This window comes from Molothrus aeneus, chromosome 7, assembly GCF_037042795.1.
Source record: "Molothrus aeneus isolate 106 chromosome 7, BPBGC_Maene_1.0, whole genome shotgun sequence".
Classification (NCBI taxonomy): domain Eukaryota; kingdom Metazoa; phylum Chordata; class Aves; order Passeriformes; family Icteridae; genus Molothrus; species Molothrus aeneus.
This window is the reverse complement of record NC_089652.1, coordinates 8,560,167-8,586,949: the sequence shown is the minus strand read 5'-3', so window position 1 is coordinate 8,586,949 and position 26,783 is coordinate 8,560,167. Positions and strand designations below refer to the sequence as shown.

Below are 26,783 nucleotides of genomic sequence, written 5' to 3'. Positions count from 1 at the left end.
CAAGCGGGTCTGAGCTGAGTTGGACGTCGCTCACGTCTTCTCAGGGTTGACAGGGGAACGGTGTCCTGCTCCTGGCTCTCCCTTGTGGCTGCCCAGGAAATACAGAGTAGCTGTGCATGTTCACCTCCATCACAACAGCCAACAACACTTCGTTCGGGCAGGTCCTCTGGGTGGACGGAGGGGCTGATTAATGCGTGGTTCAGTGTCTGGCTCAGGCACCGCTGCTTGCCGAAAGGGCACCCTGGTGACCTGGTGAACTTTCCCTGGGGCTGGGAACTGGGTGTGTAAGGAGGACAACATCCACCGTCCCCGTTTAGCTGGGTGACCGCCTGGGTTGAGGTCTACAAGTGTCACAAGCTGTCCACGTTTGGTTTGGAGCTGCTTTGCACCTTTACTGGGCAGCCAACGCTCTGAGGGGATCACAATGCAAGGACACGCTTGGGCTGAGCGGTTACCTTCGATGCTTTTCCTCCTCCTTTCCAAGCGCACTCTCTCATCCCCACGGAAGGCGGAAGAGGAGCGGAGGGCGGAGTGTCCCCCTCCAGACGGGTCCCGCAGCCCCGCACAAGCTCTGGGTGCCGCGGGTGGAGCCCCGGGCCGCCGGCAGCCCCGCGGGGGGAGCGGGCAGCGGGGCCGCACCGCCCCTGCCCCGCCCTGCGTCGGCCGCGAGGGCCGAGCCTGGAGCCGGCGGCGGCCGCATGGGTCCGGCGTGGCCGCCCCGCCGCCGGCAGCGCCCGCGGGCCCGCCCGGGGCCGGGGCTGCTGCTGCTGCTTGTCCGGCTGGCGCTGCCCGGGGCGGCCGCGGGCAGCGGGGAGGCGCCGCCAGCAGGTACTGCCCGTTCCCTTCCCGGCCCCGGGGCAGGGCGGGTGCTCACAGGCCGGGGGTTGCTCAGCCCATCCCTTTGGGAGCGGGGACTCGCTCCGCTCCCGCTGTCCCTGGGCCCCGCGGCCCCCGCTGCCGCCCAACATGGTGCTGCCCGGCCGACGGGCTGGGGCCGCTCGCCCCGCCGGCAGCTGCAGCAGAGCCGGGGCAGCCGCGGCCTGAGGCGCTCTGCCGTGTGCCCCTGCTCTCCCTCGCAGTTCGGGTCCCGCAGGACGGCCCCGCGCCGGGGCCGGGGGCAGGGGCACTGGGAAGCGGCCCGGACACGGAGCCCGCACACGGACAAAGGGACCGCGGCGCACTGAGGGCGGGCGCGTCCCGCCCGCTCCAGCGGCGGGGCCGGGAGCTGCCTCTGGGTGTGCGACTCCCTCTGGCTTCCTCAGGAGCTCGGGCCAGAACAGGTCTTTTATTAACATATTTGAGGGCAGGCAACCCCCTAAGGGCTGTGCGCAGTTGTAGTAGCAATAAGGAACTCGAGAACCGGCTTCCTCCTTGCTTTGACGTTCTCCAGTCTTGGGCATCTTCCGGATTCTGCAGCAGATGCTGATGGCTCATAATTTCCAATTTCTTTGCTTGCAGTCTCAGAATTTGAGAGTCACTCTACGTGTGTGTCCTCCCAATAGCTAAACCCAGCACCACCTCAGAGATACCTGTTCAGAAGCATCTCTCCTTTTGGAACATCATTGTTTCACTCTGCGGAGCTGATGCAACATCTCAAGCAGCTATTTTTTTCTCAAGAAAAATGCCTTAAAACTATGGGCAGTAGGAAAATACTTGCCGGCCTTGCACGTGGATGACATTGCCGTCACCTATAAGTGACCTCCCCCTTCTCCCCCTATTTTGAATTATATTTGTGAGCAAACAGGTATCTATCTATATATAAAGTATCTATCTATAGATACTTTATCCGTGGTGGCAGGAATTCCTAAGATGCCCTTCAGGGGAGGTGTGGACACTCTGGGCTGTGTTTTGGCCTTGCCATTTCCTGTTGCTGGATTATCCTGGTTTTAGGCCTGGGTAGTGCCCAGCCTCACCTCCCTGCTGCATCAGTGACAAATAATCCTTCTGCAGCATCGTGCAATGGCTTTTGTGAAAGTGCCTGTCTAAAGGTACAGCCAGTGCTTGTCTGAGTGGTTGTGCTCTTGTGCTCCCTCCCACTAGATTTACCACGGATGAAAATTAATCTGATGGGTAATTTTTCCACAAGAAAAAATGCCCAAGTTTTAAGGTTAAACCAGTTTAGTAGGATCATGTGTGGACAATAATTCTGTAATAAACCTAAGTAAGAACTATAATAAACCTGAGTAAGAACCTCCACACAGTATTTTTCACTGGCTTAACTAAATTTGTTGAAATATAATTTAGCTTAATTTCATCTTCCTTATAGAGACACAGCAGGTTTTTAACTGCAAACAGCATCTCCTTGTCTGGGTTGAGATTGCACATACCCATTGTGCTGCTCTGAGTGCATGACAGCGTGTTAGCAGTTATTACTGAGCTTGGCTGAGACCTACATTTTCTATTCAGTAAGCTAGATGAGTCCCTCTGTTCGGATGTGTAATTATTTCCTCTATGCTTCTCTTTAATTATGTTCTTGAAACACTGTGGTAATGCATTGTAGGGTATGTTTTACACATGTATATAGATCAGAATGTATCTGAAACTTTGCTCCATTAATCTTTTAGGTCCACTTTTGCTCAAAAGTGCAATCTTAATTCTGAAGATCATAGGGGCTCACTAAGGTTTCAGGAGGGTTAGAACCATTCACATCTCTAATTCAACGATTTATGGTGAGCTGTCAGTGTAGTTCCCTTATTACATGCCATGGCTGGACTGGGACAGGAGTAAAAATGTTCTAAAAGAAAGAGTTGTGTGATTTAACATCATAAACATTTCTGAGGCAGAGGAGTATGACTTTTGTGATCAGCAGCCATGTCATGTGCTAAATGACTGTGTTAATATGTAAGTCTGTTTACCTGCTCAGACTCCCACAGTTGCATTCACCACTGGTACAGGGAACTCTGGTGGAGTTACACCCACTCACGCCAGCAGTGAATTTGGCCCAGGGGCCCTATTCCAGTGCCATCAAAACACTGACGCTGAAGCCAAGCTTTTCTGGAGGACATTTTTTAAAAATACCACCCTGTTGTGTTTTTTTTTCCCAAAGGTATTGCAGTTTACTTTGAAGCCTAAATGACTTGATCAAAAGTCCAATTTGAATTTCCATCTAAATCATATTGAACACGTTTCTGTCAGCATTTACAACAATGAAATGGACTATAATTAGACATTTGTATTTGACACATGCCTAAAATTAACTTTTTTGCTCCCCCCAGGTAAAAACTGCAGCTTATTGCAGGAAATGGATGTCATCCAGAAGCAGGATGAAAACTGTTACTGCTATGTGCAAAACAGAACCATTCACTTACAGTACCTGTGGTCAACTATCCAGGTGAGAGGCTGTTCTGGGGGTCGGTCAGTACATTTCATGTGAGCTTTTCCCAGCCAGTTAGCAGGATCAGGGCAGCATCTCTATGGAATTAAGTAGCTGGGACCATGATAAAAATGCAGCATTATGATTCTCCAGTTGGGATGCAGTGAGGTTTTGTCTCTGGCTTAGAGTGTGATGGTGCCACAGAAACATTAACTCAGGATTGTGTATTATTTTCTTGCACACCTTTTCTTTTGATGGATCACTGTTAACCTCTGAAACAAATACTTCTGCCTATCACCAACTGCCTTGATGGAGTTCTAAATCTGAGGACTACATACAGTTCTGTGGCTCTCTCACCACAGCACACCAAAGCGTAGGAACCAAAGGCTCCTTAGATTGTGACTAATGAACAAACAGCAGCAGCAGTGTGTTTGTTCTCCTGAGTAGCAGAGGGCGATCTTACAAGTCACACATTTAGAGTTTTGATTGAAGCAAATAAAAATCCCTTCAAGAGTGGAGGAACAGTTAAAGGAGTGAGCTAACAATCTCCATGGTTCCTTTTCTTTCCTGAGAAGTTTGTTTCCAGACAAAAGAAGGAAACCATTTCATTTTGTCTCTGTTGGAGGACTTTTCTCTCAGGTATAAGAAATTGGAACATCTCTGTTCCCAGGACTGTTTTCCTGAGGAACATGTTGCAGGTGTTTTTATGAATGGTAGCAGCCTCCATCAGTCCCACAAACTTTCCTGGAGTCAGTGTTTAAAAGCAGGAAGTTCAGTTTGTACTTTCCCAGTACAAACCTGGTTTATTACTCGTTGCATCACTTTTTTGCAGATAGGTCGTTGTTGTCTAGTAGGCCCTAAAGAATGTATCAGAGTCCTCAAGAAAATCACCTCAGCTTAGAAGATGGAGAAGATCTTTTACCAGTTTGGTGGAGGAGGGCACTGGGAACCAGCAAAAAAACCCCAAATTACCCAACAGGAATGTGCTTTTATTTAAATTTCTGGTTATGCGATCTTTCATTTTCCTCATCCCTCTTATGTCCCCAACATAAGAGACAACAATGATCTCAATGATTCTTTATAATGCAACATGAAGATTGCATTATAAAGAAAAGCACGTCAAATTTGTTACAGTTCAGGAGGGGAAGGAGGAGGGGTATGAACATTCACAAAACAAACTGTGGTCAGTCAGCTATTACTAGCTTTGTTAGAAATTTGTGTGGGCAAGTGTCACAGTAAAACCAGACCCACTGTGCTTTGGGATGGACTGAGGCCCCTCCACTGAACTTTGCTGACAGTGAGTTCTCTGAATTACCTTGAAAAGTGTTGAATTGTAAACAATTAATCTTTGCATAATATAAATAACCAATACTAAACAATTAAGACTGATTATCATTACCACATGCATGGCTGATATGCAGTATAATTCACCAGACCCCACAGTGATTCTGAGCTGCTTCTCTGTGTATTTTGTTCTTTGTTTCTAGATAAAAGTTAACAGCAGAGAAAGGTTCCGGTTTGAGCCTATTTCAGAAAAAAACAACTGCCGGAATTCAGAAACTGTTTTTGAGTTTGTTGCATGTGCTGTTCAAATCCTCTGGAAGCCAGAGACATGTACAGAAACTTTTCTGAGCATAAAACAATATGGAGAGGACGTTTGTTTCAAAATCCAACCCTTCAAAATTGAACCATACGTTGTGAGGGTGAAAAGAGAAAGTAAGTACCAAATCTTTGAGTTCAGATTACAGATGGCTTGATATTGCCAGTGCTACTGAATGTACCATCTCTTCTATAAGAAGCTTGGGACTTTTCTGTTGATATTTTATATAATCAGCATTTCAGATTGAATTACTCTAAAGTCAATTTCTATTTCTTTCCCCCTTTTTTAGTGCTAGATGGAAAGCTCTTGTTTTTGTTTGTAGCTGGAATTTTTCTGTTCCATTTTGCAAACAGCCTGAGCAGGTGAGTACTGGCTGCTTTTGTCCTTCTTTCCCAAAGCTTGTGCATCTTTGGTCTGTTTTCTAAGCTAAAGAGGCAGTTCTTTGGGAAAGTGAAATAAGGAACTGAATATATATTTAATACTTCCTCATACCATTTGTGTTTGGACAGAGTGTGACATATCTTGGAGTGCCTAACTGTTTATCAATCAGCTGTGTTAGGGATTTTGTATCCAAGCTCCCTGCACTGGGGGACACCAATACATTCAATCCTCAGTGGGCAAGTGTGTGGATCAGAAAAGTCCTTTTTCCCTTTTGTAGGCCACTGAGGATAGCTGAATGCTAAATAATGCTGATTATTAATGATGCCTTTCCTTGGGGGGAAATATTGAGGATAAAGTCATCTGGGGCCTCTTCTGCCTCCACCTTTGTGCCAGCCTTTCTTCTGATGCACATTTTTCATAGCACGTAAGGGAGGATACTCACTTGTTACAGCAAAATATGTGCCCACAACTTCAAAGCAAAGTGAGTCACATAATAATTGTCAGGAGACACCTCTAAAACAAGCAGAGCAGCAGTAGGTTTTATAGCATTAACTCTGAATTAAGCAGATGGAATTTATAAATGCATACACTTAGGAAAAAAACTTGTGGCTTTGTGGAGGGTTTTCTGCATTTTAAATTAAAATAAAACTTCTCATGCAGTACAGAACCATATTGGTTATTTCATTTTCTTCTGTGTAGTAGAGACTAGAAGGTCAATGCAATCAGAATTAGCGTGAGCTTTAAAAAACCCCAGCACAGTCTCTTAACCTGTAACAACTCCAGTGACCTTGAGTATCTGTTGGGAATTTTTCCTTACACATATTTAATACCTGAACTGGGCCTGTTAACCATATAACTGCAACTCTAATTTACAGCTAATTTAAGTTCTTATTGAACATCACTGCTGTTTTTACAAATGTTGGCATCTTAACCAATTACAAACAATACATCTTACCATCTCTCTTGTTCTCTTTACAGGAGTGCCAAGTTCTTTTACCTTTCTGGAGTAATACTGGGTGTTCTTGCTCTGCTAGTCTTTGTCCTGTTGACACTTAAAAGGTTTATTCCAAGGGTAAATCTACATTTATAAAATAAAATAATAGTAATCATCATAATACAAGAAGTGACAGTACAGAGCCAGATTCTGACCTTGTTCTGGTTTTGTGGCCAGGTAACTGCACTGAAAAGACTGCAGGATTGCTTGAACCAAGTAAATAGAGTTAGGTCAGAGTCAGGTTCTGTTTAGCATCCTTCCAAGTTTAAACTGAACTGGCATTGGTGATGTACAAGAAGAGTTCATTCTGAAAGATAAATTATTTTCATTGAACTGGAGCTAAGCTTACCTTAGAATCTGTGAATCAATCTAAATAAAAATACAGTGGCAACTGAGACAGATTCTCTTCCATTCACCAAAGAAATTCATTGTAAGGCAGATGTGAATTTTTCCTTTAGTTTTATAAAGCCTGTGCATTCCCATAATATTGCTGAGATATGTTAATTGGGAGGGAACACATGTCAGTAGGGTTATACTGTGACACTGGGACGCGATACACAACTACAGGGATGCAGTTGCTCTGCTTGGAATTGATACTGTGTTGTTGTAGCATGCAGAGGACTGTGCAGTGGAAGTCTCAAACCCTGTAGTTCTAAAGAATTTCACATCTCTTTCTGCCTGTGAGTTCCTTTGGAAACAATGGTCCTGATTCTGCCTTGAATTTTTTTAATGATGGGGGTTTTTTTCACTTTTTTTTTAAAATTTCTAGCACAGTACCTTCTGGATTTTAATGAGTGGCTCCTGGATGGTCTCTCTCTATTTTATTTACTGCTTCAAAGAGAATATACAGTGGTTGTGGTCTGAACACAAAATCTACCTGTTGGGTAAGAAAATTACCAAGAAATGTGCTGCAGATTTTGGTTTAATTTAGTGGTCAGATGAACACCTGCCCATAAAAAAAGAAAATCAAGTGACTCATATAGAGTTCTATTTTCTCCTAAGCCATAGATGTTGAAATATTCTAAAGGTTCCTAATCCACTCAAATGAGTGTTTACTCACATTGTATCATTGAATAGAGTTTGATGTACAGGACTAGACTAAGAGCAGATTTTGCTTGCATTATTTGTTCATTTATTTGCTGTTGTTACATACTTATCCTGTAAGAGCAAAAGGGCAGCTCCTCTGGTCTGCAGCTTGCTGGATGTAGGAATGGATGCACACATTGAGAATGGGATGTGGCTGCAGGGCTGACAAACCTATTGATCTGGCACCTGCCTCAACATGGTCACGTGAGGAGAATTCATGTGCAGCCCACAGCATTGGCTAAAAGCTGTTCAGAGATAACCTTGTGAACTCTTGGCACACTTTGGAAATAGCAAGCACATAAAACATCATGCACTTACCTGTAAGACAACACAAGAATCAGCAGGCTACAATTCACAGCACCTGCCAGCTTTGGGAAGCAAAGTAAAGTTTCTAGGGGTAGTTTGCATCTTTTTCTCCATGTCCTTTTCTGTTCCTACAGGGTATTTTCTGGCTGTTGGGATGACCAGCTTTGCCATTAGCTATCAGCATGGGCCGCTGACCACGGAGCTCAGCATAACCTTGTTCACGTGGACGCTCCAATTAACAGCCTTTGTCCTGATCTACTTTGGAGTCACCGTCCCTCAAGTTGCATATGCAGTCATAGCAGTCAGCCTCTGCTCCAAAGGCCTCTGTTACCCCCTGGGTGCTGCCTGTCATATTGCCAGGTCTGTGTCTGTTTGTGAATGTCCAAGTCCGGGGAGAACCTGGGAATACTGTAAGCTGCTCATGAAAAAAACCCTACACTTCAATAATGGTGTAGGAATTTCCAGTACTAGTTCAGAATTTTGCCAAATGTAAAACAGCCTTAGGAAAGGTTTAAGGTCCAGAGACACAGAACTTATTTTCCACTTGGCAGTTTTAAGCACGAGTTTTGGTCTGTGGATAATGGAGAAGTGTGTCTGTGTTCTTAAGGACAAATGTAGCATCTTCTAGTCCACAGCATATGGCAACCAGAACATTTCTGTTTGATTGATGAGACTGCAGCAATACTGCCTTGGTTTGATGTGTCGTGAGAGAAGCTGCAGGGAACTCATATGGAATCCTAGGGATAAAACAGTGTACCATCACCAAGGATGCAGCTGTTCAAAAGTGACAATCCTTAGAGGTTGAAGAGAGTTCAAAGACTAAAATCACATATCCACAAAATAGCGTTCTCCATGATTTTAGTTTTTCTCCTTATCATTCATAGAAGCAATCTATCAGAACTAGGGAGATATTTCTCAGCATTCCTAGAGGCCCATTTACACTTTGGAATTGGACAGGAACTGCTTGCAGTAGGTAGACCTTAATTTGCTTAGTGTTTGCAGTAGCAATACAGGAACAACGTGTTTGCTCATCCTTGAATTTGAAGTATGCTTTAGCACAAGTGCAATGCTCAAATGAAGATTCTAAAAAGCCTTGCCAATTGACATCTGTTTTTTACCTTCAGGGATGGATGGCATCCAGTTTCAGAGACTTTAGTACAGACTGTTCCATAGCTGTGGACTCTGCTGAACCGCAGAGAAGTAGGAAGAGGCAAAAGCTAGAACTGGCATAACCAAAATAATAAAAAACAAATAATTTGGGTTTAATTTTTTTTTTGTACACACTGTTTAGTTTTGAAGAACATACTGCTTTAGTCTTATCTTCTCTTTTTACATGCTGAAGTATGAAGTGGCCTGAGTTGAAGCGTGTTTATTTTAGGTAGAATTTGTCATTTGTTGTAGACCAATTTCTGCCTGCAGCTGAGGAGCAACAGCTGTTTCAAAAGCAACACGTAAGATCAGCACCTGTTGTAAACAGGTTCAGAATGCTCTGGAAACAGTATGATGTGGCCAGAAGTTTTACTTTTACTTTCAAGTTTTACTCTGAAACACTGTAGTTTATTCTTCATGTAGTTCTTTTTGGTTTTTATGAACTGATGCTTCTATAAAGAAATACAGCTCTACAAGTAATCTCTCTTAGGAGAATGATAAGGGCTTTTGAATTTTTCTGTTTCAAAATCCTTAAGCCACAGCACCAAAGTGTGAGGCCCCAATGCCAGATACACAGTTCAGAGCAGCAAATATATCAAAATAACTTTGAGTCTTTCAGTATTTGTTGTTAAGAACAGTGGATCTCACTGAGCCAGCAAGACCCTTCACCATTTGACCTAAACAACTACTACAGGTCTCTGCTTTAAAGGGATATAAGAAGGAAAGCTGAATGCTGCTGATGTTGGAGCAGGTGTTTTTATACAGAGCTGAAAGTTTTATGGGCATCCAGCCCTTGCTTATCTTAACTCATCACAACATTTAAATTGAAAGCAGTTGACAGAAGGAAACAGAACATGGCACACTTTCTAATTTATATCTAATTATATTATACATTGCTAAGCAGCAGCTAAAAAACCATCAGATTGTAAACATTTTGGCCTCAGACTACTGAGTTTTGTAATTCAGAGCAAGATTTAAGAGAAGCTAGCTAGTAAACAACATGAACAACTCACCACAGGCCTAGAGCATTGCTTATCTTTGAAGTAACATATGCAGACTGAGTTTTGATTCAGCCCATGTCTCTGCACAGACACATTTTGCATTTTGCACCTAAAAATGGCTGAGCAAGCAGCCATCTCTTCAATTCTGTGAGATTCTAGTCCATACATACACAATAAGGACCTGATCTAAAGCTCATCTGAAGCTCATTAAATATCATGTGAAATTCTACAGCTTTGGTTAAGACCTAGGGTAAACAGGCTAGCAAACATTACATACCTTGCCCTCAAATGTAAGAATGCAGCTTGTTCTCTTAAAAGGGTAGAGGTGACTAATGCATTTTAATAGCAGGTCTAGAGAAAAAGGGCACATAATTACATGGCAGATGACTTTATAAATACTGCTTATTTTCATTTTGTTCTAGAAAAATGAAGCATCACTTTAAATCAAAAAAATTGGTGTTTAAATACCTTACTGAAGAGGAGTATCGAGAACAAGGTGAAAGTGAAACGATCAGAGCTCTGGAGGAGCTGCGCTCATTCTGCAGGAGCCCTGACTTCCCAACATGGATAGCTGTATACAAACTCCAGGCTCCACACAGGTAAGAAAACTTGGCTTCTCTAAAACAGGAAACACATTGCTCACCTGAACACATTGCAGACCTAAATGCCACTTCAGGCACTGTTCCAGGTGTGTTTATCTTGCATATCCCACTCAGGACCACAGCCACACCTCTCAAGGGTATTACTTGCTGGTGGCATTGAATTTCTGTTTGTTTCTCCCTGACCACAAATTACTCTTGGGAATTTGCAGAATTTCACAGCTGATTCATGGTCACAGAACTTAAAGGGTTCTTACAGTGCTTCTATAAGCTCTTGCAGAGACCCTGGTGGCTCTATAACCAGTGAAATTGCCCTGGCTTCAGGTTTTAGAGCAGTGCCCTTTTCTGTGGTGTAAAACTGGGGCACGGTGAAGATACATACTCAAATATTACCTATATTAAGCTCTCCAACTGCAAATCTGCACAGTCAGAGAATCCTGTTATTGAAGTATCACTATCTAAGACTCAGCATACAGATAAAGAAATCAATACCTGCAACGAGCAAGTAGAACAGGTAGAAGAGTTATGCCATGTATAGCTTAAGAGATAAACCTAAGACAAATATAGTTCAGGAAGGGTCAAGCAAGCAAAGCCAGAAAACCCTGTAGAGTATAAAATTAATCATAACAGTGTATTCCCATCCCAAAACAGAAACTCGAAGAGATCAGAAGCAGAGTTTCATATATTAGCCAGCCACAAAGACTTAGTCCTTGCCACAGAACCAAGTGTCACCATTTTAAAGGAACCCCAGTCAGTTTGGAATTTATTCAGTAACAAGTTAAACCCAGTTTCAGAACCTTAATCTTCCTTGGACTGGCACTTAGACAGCCTCTCTGTCAGGTTTTATAGATTTACTGTTAAACAGTCTTACTTTCTAAGCTGCTTGCCTTCTTTAGAATGATGGAGAGGGAAAAAAGTGAAAGCTTACTGTTGTATTGTAGAACTAAATAGCCCCAAATGTACAAAACAACTTGAGACACACATATTTTCTAGCCATCATTTCATTAATAGAGTTGTTATAGACTGTTCACTGGTTGTGAAAAGGGAAATAAAAAGGAGAACCAGCAACAATCAGATTTGGAGAACCCTTCCCAGCTCCCATTAAGCATCAGGCTGTGGTTCATCCCAAGGCAAACTGTTCCCCATTTAGACTAACAGAGCTTCCAAGAACAGCGAGGTGACGACATTCATCTCACAGAAATGTTAAGTCTGAAATGTAAATTATTGATCAGTTTACCAGAACTCCAGAATGTAGCTGCATTTCCTTTTTCATACATTTCTCTGATGCTGTCGACACTTACCCAGGTGTCAGAACTGCCGTCTGTTCCCACACTCTTGCCAGAAACCTCCAGCTCCATTCTCTCTCCTCAATGGAGTTGCCTACTGAAAGGAAGATTTGTGGGGGATTGCAGTATAGGGACAGTGCTAAGTTCATGCTTTCTTCTGGCATTTACTTGGAGCAGCTGCAGAATTCCCAGTCTGCAGCTCCAGCTTCCCTAGAGGCAGGAATTCTTTGGGAAGACTTGAGCTCAGCTTGCCCACAGTGCACAGACAGCACCAGCAACAAGGTGACTACATACAACGTAGGAGTGCAGAATTTTCATTTTGTCCTTTCATTAGCAATATCAACACACCCAAATTCTTACAGTCTTTGTCTCAAATATGCTACGGCTTTAATTTATTTTTAGAAGCTAAAGTACCAACTACCCCACTGTACAAATGCTTACTCTGGATTACCCTGCAAGTACTGACAAGATGTGAAAAAGAAGTTAGATCTTCTTGCTTAGTCACAAGACCTTGCAGATGGTTTCCAGAAGAGCAAAAGTTACTTCTACAGAAAATACTGAAAAGATGAGTTGGGAAAACCAATCTTTGTGGTTGTTGCCATCCGTTACTGGAACTTCCCCTCATCTGCACTGCCCGTGGGGATATCCTTACAACACTCCTTCCTAAATAGCAATACCCCTAGAATTTACAGTATTTCTTCTTTTAATTTCTCAGTTGATAACTTCTCCCTTTCAAAATTGGTCAGGTTTGCAGCTTTTGTTCTGGGATCTCCCCACGTCTCAGCTGCAGAAACAAAGGCGCATGATGAGCAGTATGGCATTGGGAGCTTCTTCCTGGAAGAGCAGCTCTTTGAGACAAGGGCACAGTTTGAGCAAGATGAGCCAGCCAATTCTGTCCATGAAGAAGATGAGGAGAATGAAAATGAAATGCATACACAAATTCCATTTCCATATGCTACTGAGCTGCTTTGAGAAGTAACAACAACAAAAAAGACAGAAAACACATTTCTCCTAGAAAGGGAGGATACAGAATGAGAACTCACACTTGGCCTTTTTTTGTGGTTGCTGGTGGACAAAGAAGGATTTTTGAAAAAAACTCTTTGCTGTATCACCCATGTTACCTGATTACCATAGGGGCTGTTCAAGTGAAGAGGAATCTCATGCTATGGGTATTTTCACTAGGGCAACAAACATTGTGTATTTCCAAGGCAAGTACTGGAGACAGCCTGTCCACCAGGATGCCTTCTTTTACCAAGAACACTACCTCTAGTAAACAGAGAATCTGTTTTGGCCCTTTCCATCATCAAGTCCTCTGTGCTGAGCACTAGAGGGAGGAAAAGCCATTTTTAATACTCTCCTTTTACTAAGTACCCTCTGTGTCAAGACTTCTGATAATGCTTTTAGAGTGTCGATAAACTGTGTTCATTGTTTGTGAGACTTTTTTAGAGAGTTGATGCAGCTGAACGAGGTTTGTTTCCTCTTTTGGCTGGGCTGGTCTGTTAGCTTCATCCTGCCTCTGCCTTTAGTTTTAAGCTCCCCTTGCTCCTCAGAATGCTGCCTGATTTTTCACCCTCTGCCCATATTATTCCATTCTTGACCTCTGCTGTAGTTACACTGCATTTTGTTCTTTCCAAGTCTTTGTTTATTTACATACTTTCTTCCCTCTTGTACAGATCTTCTGCTAAACCTTTCTCTAGCCCTCTGCTTCTCCACCTCTGATAATGGTTTAGGAGAAGTTTTCCATCCCTAAATATTTTTGCTATTGGCCTTCAGTTTCAGTGTCAGCTTACCTCAGGCAGGTGCTGCTGTCTATTCCAGGCCTCTGCAGAGCTCCAAAAAGGCCATAAAGGCTGAGGCTGTTTCAGCTGCTTGGAGAAACTGCTATTAGCAGAGCCAGAGTGCTGCTGTGAGCCTGGAACTGGGAACGCAGATAACCCACACAGCTCCACTGGCCTCAGAGTACCCAGGAGTTTGTTCACTGAGTTAAGAAGCAGAAAATCATTCCTGGAAAACAATGAGGGTAAAACCTGGCTTTTACCTTCCCTTTCTCAGCTGTCTGTGGGGCTTCTCACAGGAGAAGTGGGGAGGACCAGAGAGAAATTTAGGCAGTAGTCAGGTGTCTTTCAGCTTATGTATTACACAGTCCTAGGCTAGGGAGTAGTGTGTGTACCTCAGCTCACCCACCTGCAGATGTCATTTCTTTCTTTTGTTCTTTACACTCTCCCTCCCTGTATTCTTCTGTTCTCACTCTGCTGTTTTCCTTTACTGTCTTACAAACTGCAGAAGACAAAAGACCATTAATTCTGATTAATTCACCATCTGATCTCACAAAGCCACTGGGAACTGTGAGCAATGGGGAGCAGTTGGTGCTCAAGAAAGGCATGTCAGACTGGGATCTGTCTGCTTTAAAAGGGCTGTCTGTTCTTTGTAACACGTGTAGTGGTGCAGCATGACTTCAGCAGTGCAGGTGCTTCCTGGGTTCTGCTCGGGACAAAACCCGTTACCTCCAATGGTGCTAAGTGTGCCCATACCATAATCCAAGAGCTCCTCTGTGTAACAAAGGACTCAGAGTTGGTGCTTGAAAGCCTTAAAGCCTTACTGATGTGGTCTTTTCTCCTTTATATTGTTTCATCTTTGCTTCAGTTTAAAAGAAATACTTCCATTTTACAGTAAAGAGACACTTAACACCCTTTAGTGTCATAAAATTTTAAGTACCTATGCAGAATCTAAAGCATGTTTAGCAGAGAAAAGCCATGTCAAGCAGGTGATCCAAAATGCACTTGCTGTTAAATCAAGAACATTCAAAAATAGAGCAAGAGTTCTGTTTAGGAAGCTACTAGCAGCAAGACTCACCTTTGGCTGGTGCTACCAAATCCACAGCTAAATTGCCACCCACACTTGGGAAGTCAGGTTTGGCTTGGGGGGCTCTGGCACTAGCAACAAGCAGTTGTGAAAAGAGAGGAAGGCCTCATTATCTTGGCTGGTTTGGGAGAAGGGTGAAAACTCCCCCCTGAACAATGACCATACACCAAATCAGATTTATTTTATCTTTGTGTCACCATCATGAAAATGGAGTACTTAAAATCATTACAGATTAGGCAAAGGATACTCAAAAAGATGTTTTTTGCATGTTTTGAAGTACAGAGGGTTTTTTTTGGTGTACTTTATAGTTAGCCAAGAACTCCTATCCAAGAAATTTGAGGCCAAGGAAGGGAATCACATTTGTCTGAGCTTAAACAAACAGGTTTTTCAATGTCCTCTCTTTAGTGAGGTAGTGAAGATTACCCTTCCATAATATGGAGTCATGTAAATACGTAACATGTATTTACATACAATAGCCCAGATTATACATTAAGGTAGTATTTTACCTAAGCAATATGTTAAATGGAAACGCCCTCCCCTACCCCTTAGTTTAGGTAATTACATGTTTTAGAAGAATACCAGGTACACCTACTTCAACAAGGAAAAAAGTTAAAAAACAATAAAAATTAAATAAAAATCACTCACGCTGTATGTAGTTGTGAGATCCATTGTTTGGCAGGGATGGGTAAATACTATCCAAAGTAGAGCAGGAAACAATTAAATTCATGCAAAACAGAATGGCAGCAACAGGAGAAAGATGATGGCTACCTTAGTGGGTAGCTAACAGTGACCTTAAAAATCCTCCCAAGCCTGTTCCAACACTGAAAGGGTTTCATAAACAAAACCCACCAAAAGCAGCTGCTGTCACTGGAGCCCTGTTCACTTGCACAGTGCTCCTGTGATATGTGGAGATGACACAGCCTTACTGAAACACAATTGTTAAGTACTGTTGTTTTGGTTTTCAGCTAGAAAATCTAGGAACAGAATCTAGGCATTAATCCATTGCCCTAACTCTTACAAAAGCCTTTCTCCCTTAACAAAGGATGTTACATTTTTCTCTGGTCTCTGCAGTGTTCACGGTGGTGCCCTGCACTCGTTCACACTGACCAGTTTACAACGCACATTGGTTTGTGTCCCTTACAGTCCCTGCACCCCAGAGAAGGGAACTGGTGCCTACAGTCAGATTTTATTATCAACTACTATTTTAACACAGTGCAAGAGTACTTCCCAGGCTCTTGGTTCAGCATCCTCCAGTGACTTTAGTAAAAGGTCATAATCACTGAATTATTTTCACTTCAGGTTGGTTATGTTCACTGCTGACACTAATATGAAAAAATAAAAGTTCACGTTGATACTATTAAATATGTTATGGATATTTTATATTTCTTACCACAGTTTTTACAGTTTCACAAATATCAAAATCCAGGTGTACATGTCCATTTTGCAACATAGAATGACTATACAATTCCAAAAAGAGCAGGCATTTCAAATACACAATTCTGAAGTGTAAACACAGTGTACAAGCTCTTCACTTCACAATCCAGGTGCTATGCAGTAGCAGCTGAGGTAACACCATACAGCATGAACTCAACAAATGGTTGGTTAGCCTCAAGATGATTTTTAGCATCCTTCTGTCCTGTCACCTGTTCAGTCTTTTAGTCCTCCCCCAATTTATACAAACATACAATAAATACATTTCTGATTTTAAAGGACACTTAGACAAGTCATGAGGATTTATGTGAGTACAGTACATTTAAGTTCAAGTGCAAAAAAATAACTAGTGGCTAGTCATTGATGTTTCTTTTTATTGTCTATGGTGTTGGTCCCAGGCACTGCCAGAACGTGGGTTGTTCTAAAAGCACAGCTAAAGCACAGCTACGGGACACCCCTTCAGTCAAGCTAACAGATGTCAAAGTGGGTAAACCTGTGCACCCCCTTTCCTGCTCAGCTGCAGCCACCTTCTCTCCCTGACTCTGGGCTCCTGCTGGCCTTGCCTCCGCTCAGCTCAGTCCCCCAGACCTTCCCCATGGAAGGCCTCGTACCTCACACACATCTCACTTCCAGGAGGGCAGCTGAGCGGTGCTCCCTCAGTCCCAGGGGAGCAGAGTGCTCAGCATCTCCCGGGAACAAGCTGCTCATCTAAGAAAATGGGCCAAAACCCTGTCCTGACTAATCCCCCCGACTCTTCCCTGAGCCCGAGGATTTCCCTCCAGCAGCAATTTTCACTATGCACCAGCACGAGCTGGCTGCAGACAGTATTAAGAAGCATAACAAAACATAATCCAAAGTCCTCCAGTGTCTTGACATTGGGCAAAGTAACTTCCTAAACATACTGCAATTGAGTTACATTTGCTTCCTCCTGAGAATCTCACTCTACTTGATTTCTGCATCCACTACTTTGCCCCTATAATCCTAAACATTTAAGAGTTTTAGGTGATTCCTCCCTACCCCCCCACCTTCCCTAGGCACTTAAAGCTTACTGTTTTCTTAATAAATAACCATAATAACTACACTGCATTAAATAAACCCCTGTATAGATGATGAAATAAAAAACCCAAAAAGATCACTGATCCATCTCAGGCTGTGCAATCTAGATCAAAGACTCTTGTCTCAATATAACATCAAACCTAAAATCACCCAAATGCACACAACCTTATGCCCACCTGCAGGGCTGCAAGCACAGAGGGTAACTTCTTTAGAAGCCTTCCTCCAGCTTTTGTGTTGCACTAAAACATCAGTTCAAAACCTTTGCTTTGCAGAACTAAACTTCTATCTCAAACAACAGAACATTAGCTTCAGAAACATATTCTTTGAATATGCATGCGGTTTACTTCATCCCTCACCATAATATTAAGATATACTTTCTTAAGCTACTCTGTTTCTGAGAAATCTTTCCAGAGACACTTTCATGACATTGCTAGAATTATTACATCTGGTATTTTCTGATAGAGTGTTCAGGGAAATTCAGTGTCTCTCTTAAAAAGTAATTTACTTTTGATTTGGGAATAAATTTAAGGGAAAAAAAATCCAATCAAATCAGACACACTGTGCCTCAACAAACGAGGAGTGAACTCCCTTTCTTCCACAGATGGTAAAGAAATTTCATAGCACTTGATTCAGCTTTAGCAAAGCAGCTGAGAATTCTTCCTACCATTAGATCTGGCCACATCACTTCCCTCAAGAATCCGACCTTTTGGCCTCCCTGCTCATGTTGCTCTGTGTAGTCATATGAATATTCTTTATATAGTTAAAAGCTTGCACTGCATCACATTATGATTGTTAAGATGAAGGAAGTCCTACTTTAGAGCTCCTACTCCAGCGTTTCCCAGGTGAGAAGCAGGATTCCATGCACTGGATTTGGTAAGATGAGCACACCTCAGGGCCCTGCAGCAGCAGGCTGAGCATCACCATCCGACACCACACGGCTGCCATCTGCTTGGGAATCTGATGGTGCTGCAGCTGGTGGTGCTGAACAGTTTCTGGACTGCTCAGAATCTCTTGGATTTTGGGGTTGTCTTGCTGAGCTGGCTGATGAAGCACTGCAATTCTCATTGGTTTTCTAAAAAGAGGGGAAAGGATTGCATGCCAAAAGTCAACATAAATACTCAGGACACTGTCCCCACTGGCACCCCCCAGATGCATTCAGGCACTGCTGGAACATCACAAGGCACTTGCTTTGAATGCCCACAACATAACAAGTCAAATTTAAAGCAGCAAAGCAAAAGTAGTACATTTAAATCCAGATGACACTAATAGCAAGCAGACAGCAGCTTACCTTCCATATCATTTCCTAACTGCACTTTCCCAAGAAGCATGCAAAAAACAAACTTGTGTTTCAAGGGGAAAAAAACAATTAACTGGTCTTCAAAGTGTTTAGACAAGATAATTCTTATGACTAAGCAAGTCTATAACTTTTTTTTTCTCATGCTTCTTAAATACAATTTTTCTCAGTTGATCCCACCCTCTCCGAGATACTGCTCAGACTTTCTGACTGGCAGAATTTTTGCTGTATTGATGTACAAATCTATCCAGTCTTCTCAATCAAGCCTTATCAGGGAACATATAAGAGCACATTTAAACACCAGTTACATTCCCAGGGCTGAAATAGCAAATCTCCACACTAACACATTTCATTAGAAGGTGATGCACTGCCTATGATTATTTGTTTTGCACTGAAGCATAGAGAATAAGGCTAGTATGTCCTTTTGTTTGAAGGACTATGAGCAAGCAGAAGCAAAACTAATCCATAATCTTAATGAAGTAAGAAGGAATCATTTTTGTCACTAATTCTCTGTTCACTGACCCTCCTTCCAAATGATCTATTTTCATTTTAAGGAAGCTATTTAACAAATTCAGTAAGAGAGCTTGACAGCCTTTTCCTGGTTTCAGTATTTTAATATCATCAGCCTAAAATAAATTACTGAGCCTGAACTATTTTGAAGCAAGTTTGTCCTCTTGGAACACTGAAGGAAGGATGAGAAATTTTGGAGACTATACATGATGAAGAAAAAGATATAATTTTCTTGGTGCATTGAATTTTGGCACATTAACAAGTACTTTTGTATCAGCACTGTATTTTTACTGGAATAAAAGCATTGTGAAGAGAACATGTGCCATAGAGAACAGGCACAAAAGCCCTTCTGGCACTTTGCAGTGCTCAGGGAAGCAGCTGGGTTGTGTCTGGCAGTGCTGGACAAGTCACTCTCAGACACCACACACCTGCAAAACATTATTTTCTTGCCATGTCCATTGCCTGACTTCTGTGTAACTTCTTTGCTCTGATTTAACAGAGGGCAGCTTACACTAACCAAGACCCTGAGGACATTTGCAATGGGAAACTGAGCAGTTTGTTTGGACACATTACTTTGATGTCAGAGACCTTGTGATATCTTCAGCTCACATTCTTTGACTCTGGAAAGGTCAAAACCAAACAAAAACCCCAGCCAACCTAAAGCACGCCTCTCACACATTTCCAAGAATAAAGTCAAGTAAGAAAGGCAGGAGGTCACTGACCAGGTGAAATTCCTACATCCAGCTCTGCTGATTCACACTCACATCCCAAATTACCCATTTCTAAAGACAGCACTTGTGGAAAAAGCATTTCTGTGTTTACGCCTACTGGGTGCAAGAAGGAACCTCACCCACCCTGAACTTCAGACAGGTAAACACAGGGCTGAGGCTGCCCATGCTTTTCCAAACCCTGACTGACAAGCACCTCCCTACTTGCCTAGCAGTGTGCTCCAGCTCCAGCTGGAAAGGCATGGCCAGAGCATTACAAGTTCACGATCCAAGCCCATCCAACCACTGAGGCAGCTATTACAAGCTGCTCTGTGGGGAGACTGGACAGAAGGGTAATGGTGCACAGTAAGCACCAGCCACCAGATATTTTAAGTCCCAGGATAGCTCTTATCTAGGTAAAAAAAAGATTAACTTCACTTGAAAAGAAAGTTCTGTATCCCTTCAGCAGCTGTCTGGCACACAGCAGCCATGTACATGTCTGACAGCATCATCTAAGGAAGCAAAACTAAATAAAATTAATTTTACAGTCTGTTAAGCAGCTGTGCATCTTCATGTTCAATTATCACCTTGTAAATTTTACAAAACACATAACCTGCAGATTCCAACTAATATGAAAAGAAATGTAAACTTAAAGGGAATACAAATATATCAAAGTCTTTAAAACAGAGTCCCTTTCTATGTCTCTTCTCCCATCTTCAGGAAGGTACTACTTGCAAAGTTATTCCTGCTACATTATACATAGAAAACATCTCTATTCCATGCAGTATTTCAACTACTGTGTCACAAGTCCAGTTTCACTACAAGCTGACAGAAAATACCTACCAGGTACTAACAGATTTACAGAGCTATAAAGTTTTAAAGCTGCTAAAATTACAGAAGAGCTTCCTGAACATTAGAAGATTACCTGTAAAGGCTGATTCTCAGGAGTGGGATTGGTTTTGGATAGTTTAACCATCTCTTTTATCTGGTAGACAGCATAAGCTAAGGTGACCCATGGAGAAGAACTGATGCCCCAGGCAGGCTTGTTCACATCCTCTTGCTCTTCCTGGTGTTTAGTTTTCTTTGGAGGGAGTCTGGGCTCAGTCCTAGGCATGATATCTTCCGACTGCTGCTGTACAAGGTCAATAGTTGCTATGGGAACAGGACTGGAAGGCACTGGAATCCTTTCCGCCAGCATTGTCTTTTCTGAAGTTTAAAACAAAATCATCACTGGCAAAGCCAACAAGCTTAAAAAAGGAACAACCCTGATGAAGCAGACAATGAGCATGAAGTGTTCCTTGCTTTCACACTGTGGTTATCACTGCCCTGAAAGCAGAGCACTGGCACAGCCACCAGGAGCCAGACCCAGCACAGTCTGGTTAGGGAAACGTGGCTGCTGGGCCCCGGAGCATGAAAAACTCCAGTTGTTCCCAGCAAAGAGTTCCTATGGAGTTAGGCAGTTAGTGAGACAAGAATTAAGGGTGGTGACACACTGGAAGACACAAAGTATCTGTCAAAGAGTTTCAGGTAAAGGAAGAAATCCTCCCAAGAGACCTGTACATCTCAGGTCTTGCAATAAACTGTAATAGTTTTTGTAACTCTCTTGAAATGTCATCCATAAAATGACTGCCATGACCCAACCCAACGTGCCTTACAATCTTGAAGAGCCAGAGTATTCATACAAAAATAATTAAACAGATTTTTAGTAACTGGGGGTTATTTTCAGTAATAGCTCTGTGCTCTCTGTAAAAAACACATTCTGTAAACTTTGAAAAAAATATTTTTTTCAAAGAAAATATTTTACAGATTAAGAAGATCTTTTTTTCAAAATTATAAAATTACTTTTACACATTTGGTTTACAAACTCCTAGATAGTACTGGATATTTTAAGCAAGGGCTGGATGTTCTCAAGCAGTGGAGAAACAAGGAGACTAATCCTGCACACACTTGACCACATGCTTCATTTTACTTATCCAACTGGTCTGCTTGAAAGCAGCCTAGTTACTGTCATGCTTTAAATTAACATACACACTGTTAAAATGGGTAGTGTGTATTAAATGAAAACCAAAGACAGAAACAAAGAGAACAAGGCCACTATGAACAAACTGTCCTTTTGTAGATTCATGTGTAATTAACTGACTGCTGATGGGAAAGTGAAGCAGCAAATAGCCTTTTCACCTTTCCATTTTTTGCCTTTATCATGTGAACACAGGTGAAGAAAATACTAGCAAAATATATATTTGAACACTTCAGTACAGGCAGCTTGATAATTTAATATTCCAGCTAAAGAAAACTAACTTTTATTTCATACTCAGAACTTATACTGGAAAGTATTTGGGTAAAAAGCAGCTCAAAAATTCATGACTTTTCACAGTTAGCCAGAATTTCATTGTCTTTGTAAGAATTATAGTCACAGTAAACCCCTAACTTTGCTCCAAGTATTTAGTTTCTGGTTAGCCTTTATATTGATAGAGATTAAAAAGTTCAAGTTCCCCCAGAGGGGAGATATCTCAGGTTTAAAAAAAAAAAATCTATAAAATTTTTTGTCCTCCGAAGCCACCTCTACAATTTCTAGCAGGTGGCTTCAACTGGCAGAATGTGAGAGCACAAAGTGGGATTGAGGTGACCTTAACAAATTGATGCAACTGAAACGACTCACTACAGCTGTGAAGACTAACCTAAGGATTCTCAGAACTGAGAGGACATACAGGCAGCAAAATATGTCATGCTTTTCTTCTGTGGACACTCAAGAACTCAATGCTGCCCTTCTTGTAGCAGCAGCAGCATACCACTTCAATTTCTTCATGGCTCAGGACAAAAACTTCCCACTTGAAAATGAACTGTTTTGTCAAAATCCAAGTTAAGATACCAAACTTACAAAAGTAAAGCTGCAGGAGCAGCTACAGAGGGATCTTTTTTGCACTACTTCTAATTCTGTAGTGTCTCTGTGACATGAGTATTTACCTTCTTCTTCATCAGGAACCAACATCCACTGGATCAGTGCAAACAGAAGCAGAATCACTAAACAAGCCATCCCAATTCCTCTGAATGTGGCAGCAGGACCTGTAATGAGATTTTTTTTTCCTAAATTGAGAACCTACTTACTTAGTCAAATAAAATGAGTCAGCATTATGTGCTTCTTGCCTATACATTGCCCATGTAGACTCTTATTAGCTTGTTTCATCACATTTTCCTCCCCCATCACTTCTTCAACAGGCTTTGTAAAGGATTTTTAAGCAAGTAATTAGATTCTCATTTGTTCGTTGAGAGGCTTCATAGTATCAACCTATTCTCTCACAAAGGATTCATTCATCTTACACATGAGGATAGGTATTCGACACAATAATGAAATATCTAGGTGTAACATATTGAATCAATCTGGAACACTGACAGAACAAAGCCATGAGCAATTTGGTCTGAATGCAGTGCTGACCTTGCTTTGATCAGGGGCCTGGACTGGAGATCTCAGGGCCCTTCCCAGCCTGAGAAGTTCTATGATCCTGTGATCCATACAAAGTATATAACTCTTTAACATATAACAGTACCAAATAAGTTTAAAGCCGACAGTTCGGTAAAACCAGAATAAAACCAAAATTTTCAATATTACTTTTGCTTACCGAAGTAGTTGACCAAAACCCCTCCAACCATGGCTCCACATCCTCTGCCCAGCCCCAGGTGCAGGCCTTGCAGTATTCCCTGTGCCGACGTCCTCAGCTCCGGAGGCACGGCCGCGCTCAGGTACGAGATGCAGGCTGCCCAGATAGCTGCATGTGTGACACCTGCAGAAACAGACATCAGCAGGAGCACCAGGGCCACAGGGTGCCACCACAACATCTGAGCAACTGCACTCACCAGCTGGAGCACGTGGAGAGAAAATCTACAAAAACCTTCCAGTGACAAATGGCTGTGAAGTACAAATCGGCTTTTGGGAATGTGATACTGGCAACCCAGCCACAGAGAGACAGGACAACCCAGCCACAGAGAGACAGGACAAGTCCTTCTGCACAGCCTGTCAAAAGCTCTTTCTCCCTCTAAGATGACCTCAGTTCTCTTCTGGGGACACAGTCCCTAGGGAGACAAGTCTCTCTGCCAGATTCATTGTGCTTTCTCATTGTGTGACCCAGGGCCTTTGGAATACAGTCCCAATTTCACAAGCTGCAGGCAATTAAAGCATCAATGCCTCTCAGCAGTCTCCTTACCACCACAGTGAAGGCAGCACAAAGGTCATAAAATCCAAACAGTATCAGAGATATCCATGCCATTTCAGAGGCAAGAATTAATCCCTCCTGCCCTTCTCACTCCCCACAAAAACCCAGCACCTCCCAGCAAACTCTTGCTGAACTCAACACCAACACACTCTGCATTTAGCACGGAATGGTCCAGTGCCACCAACCATGGCCCCATGGCAGCCCCAGTCTCACTGCCACCAACCATGGCCCCATGGCAGCCCAAGTCCTCAGTGCCACCAACCATGGCCCCATGGCAGCCCCAGTCCTCAGTGCCACCAACCATGGCCCCATGGCAGCCCCAGTCCTCAGTGCCACCAACCATGGCCCCATGGCAGCCCCAGTCCTCAGTGCCACCAACCATGGCCCCATGGCAGCCCCAGTCCTCAGTGCCACCAACCATGGCCCCATGGCAGCCCCAGTCCTCAGTGCCACCAACCACGGCCCCATGGCAGCCTCAGTCCTCAGTGCCACCAACCATGGCCCCATGGCAGCCCCAGTCCTCAGTGCCACCAACCATGGCCCCATGGCAGCCCCAGTCCTCAGTGCCACCAACCACGGCCCCATGGCAGCCCCAGCCTGCAGCAGAGACCGTGCAAGTGTCTACCCAGCACATTTGGGGTTTCTACCCAGCACATTTGGGGTTGGGACCACTTTTTCCTCGTGCAGGAGAGCTAAGGGACAGCCAGCACATGACCCTCAGCGTGGGAGGCTGGCTGCAGGTGGAGCCCTCCCCTTGGAGCACCTGCCTGGGGGCCTGTGTGTAGTGGGGAAGGACAGGACAGGAAAAGGCAGGGTTGTGGAGAAGTTAGAAAAACAAAACAGTTTTTGTAGTTCATCACACATTAAATAAGCCTGAACTATTTTGCCACCCTCAGATTGAGTGGGAATTTTTTTTCTTATTTCAGAGGTATTAAAAATAGTCATCACAGTTTACCAATTCCTAAGCTCTACTGCCTCAGTTTAAAACAAATATTGGCACAACTGATGATTCAGTCAACATGTTTCTGTCCTCTACACTTGACTTAGTAATGAACAGTTGGACAATCAATAATTACTTAGGCATTTAGGCTGAAGACTCCTAAGAGCAAGAAAACACATTTTCATAACATACAGAGTAATGTGGATTTTGCTTAGGTGAAATGAGCAATAGCATTATATGAAATTGATATAGTGCAGGTACACACTTGTTAGATGTCCACCAGGCTGTCCAGGTCAAATTCACTCAAAATCAAACCCAAAACTCCTCAAGCTTTGGGTATTACACATATATATGTGCCTGTATCTCTCACTCTCAAGGTTTTGGTACTAGTACATCACTGCATTGATAAACAAAAAGCTTGCATTAAAATGAGTCTGTATTACCTTACCATTTAGAGTTTAAGGCTTTAAAACTCACAGATTTTCTATGCAAAAAGGTAAAGAGTTTTAAAACTCACTGAGTCTCTACTTTCTTTAATGCAGATCCATGGATGCATTGCAAATAGCAATCAAGAGCTGTCCCAATAACAAAGCAGAGCTAATTTCATATAGGTAAAGTGGTTTTGGTTTAGAAAATACATCAGTTAACATAAAACATGCAGTTTTATTGGCTGTTAAGAGCAAGTCAATTCTTCAAGCCAGGCAAACAAAAAACACATCAGAAATTATTTGAACTGAGTTTGTTTGAACACAAAAGGCCATAACTTAACCAACAGGTTCTTGGATGTTTTCATCTTCAGTAGTGCAAGCCCCACTAGAACACAGTGTTCTCAGTGTCTCTGAAAATAAATCCATACCTTTAAATCAGCTCACTACACTTGCCATTAAAGGCACAGCCTTTTTATTTTAGTATGTGTACATTATTAATGTGATTTTTTATTATTTATACAACAGTAACTATTTGAAACAGTTTTTACCACAACTCACATAAGAAGTCTGGTGTGGATTACTGTTACTGCTAACCACAATTCTTTTTAAAAGAAGTTGCTCACTATATATATTGTGACATTATTTGCTAAAACCACTAAACCACCATTTCATCATCTGCACAACAGTTCCAACAAGTGCAGCAACCCCAGAGTGATGCTTGTAATTTTAGTGAATTTAGGATAATTCATACATAAACCATGAGCTGAAGATTTGGGGATCCAAATTTATTTCAGGAGAAATATGCATCATAATTATTGTCAGCCAAAGGCCAAACTCTTTGTTCTCTAGACATAACTGTGTTGCTGGAACATCAGTAGGAGTCACTTCTGAGAATAATACTTGTTTTGGAGTTTGCTGAGTAACTGCCAAGTGAAAACAGCTCATTTTCAGGTTAACAAGATGGTTTTGTAATTTAGAAAAAATTCCTGTCATGCAAATTGGAGAGCTAGCATGGCTGTCATCAGAGAACCTGGACCAGTGCCCTGGAACAATAAATTGCAGCTAACTAGCATAGCAAAACTTTATCTGCTAAGTGCCAAATGAACAAGATTGCTTGTGTGCAATATATATAGATATATATGATTTACAAGGATGTCTTGAAATCCTCAGTTATTACAGATTCAGCCTTAGCTCTTATTTTCATACATTGCCTGTGCAAGTCAATACAGCATAGTGGTTGAAAACTTTGGATTGAGAAGTGAGTTTAAATCTCCACATTTACTCCTTTAAGAGTGCAATGCAATGAGAGCTGTCCTCATCCCATCTACAAACAGCAGCTGGAACACAGCATGGTTCTTATTACAATCAATAGATGCAGTCTGCAGAGTCATCTCCCAGAAAGGTCTCCATGCCCTCCAGCAATAGCACATGGGGATAATCCTGCTTGTGTTGCAGGAACATATTAAACAGAAAAATGAATTTTTTACAGAAGTCAACTAAAACTTCTGTTAGCCTTAAAACCCCTCAAGCTGGGGAGTTTACATAGAATGTGACAGCTTCCTGGAAAAAAGTTCTGCACAATTAGAGCAAGGACTTCACCGAGGGGTTTCAAAGACCTGTCAACTTGATGGG

General features: G+C 42.5%; 2 protein-coding genes across 5 annotated transcripts in view; one reads left to right on the top strand and one right to left on the bottom strand.

Annotated features, from left to right (window-relative positions):
- Positions 1-737: 737 nt before the first annotated feature.
- On the top strand, positions 738-15,939 carry NEMP2 (nuclear envelope integral membrane protein 2). The gene is made up of 9 exons (XM_066553793.1): positions 738-828; positions 3,216-3,331; positions 4,801-5,029; positions 5,203-5,275; positions 6,273-6,366; positions 7,058-7,172; positions 7,815-8,040; positions 10,253-10,429; positions 12,462-15,939. Exons 2-9 carry the CDS (start codon positions 3,242-3,244, stop codon positions 12,685-12,687), a joined length of 1,230 nt encoding a protein of 409 aa, XP_066409890.1. The 5' UTR covers positions 738-828; positions 3,216-3,241; the 3' UTR covers positions 12,688-15,939.
- MFSD6 (major facilitator superfamily domain containing 6) overlaps positions 15,940-26,783 on the bottom strand; it is a 27,920-nt gene continuing 17,076 nt past the window's right edge. The window contains exons 4-8 of one of the 4 annotated variants that reach the window (XM_066553789.1): positions 23,193-23,354; positions 22,540-22,638; positions 20,501-20,781; positions 18,353-18,404; positions 18,019-18,136 (exon numbers count right to left, since the gene is read on the bottom strand). In XM_066553789.1, the coding sequence (XP_066409886.1) occupies positions 18,126-18,136; positions 18,353-18,404; positions 20,501-20,781; positions 22,540-22,638; positions 23,193-23,354 (605 nt within the window). In that variant the 3' untranslated portion in view covers positions 18,019-18,125. Of the gene's footprint in view, positions 18,137-18,352; positions 18,405-20,500; positions 20,782-22,539; positions 22,639-23,192; positions 23,355-26,783 lie in introns of all 4 variants that reach the window. The other 3 variants (XM_066553790.1, XM_066553791.1, XM_066553788.1) reach the window with 3 other exon arrangements.

Bases quoted from the DNA above. Each gene is read 5' to 3' on its own strand.
- NEMP2 (XM_066553793.1), top strand. From the start codon at position 3,242: ATGGATGTCATCCAGAAGCAGGATGAAAACTGTTACTGCTATGTGCAA. The intron at 5,276-6,272 runs GTGAGTACTGGC...TTCTCTTTACAG, and splicing joins TTTGCAAACAGCCTGAGCAG to GAGTGCCAAGTTCTTTTACC. The intron at 8,041-10,252 runs GTCTGTGTCTGT...ATTTTGTTCTAG, and splicing joins GCTGCCTGTCATATTGCCAG to AAAAATGAAGCATCACTTTA.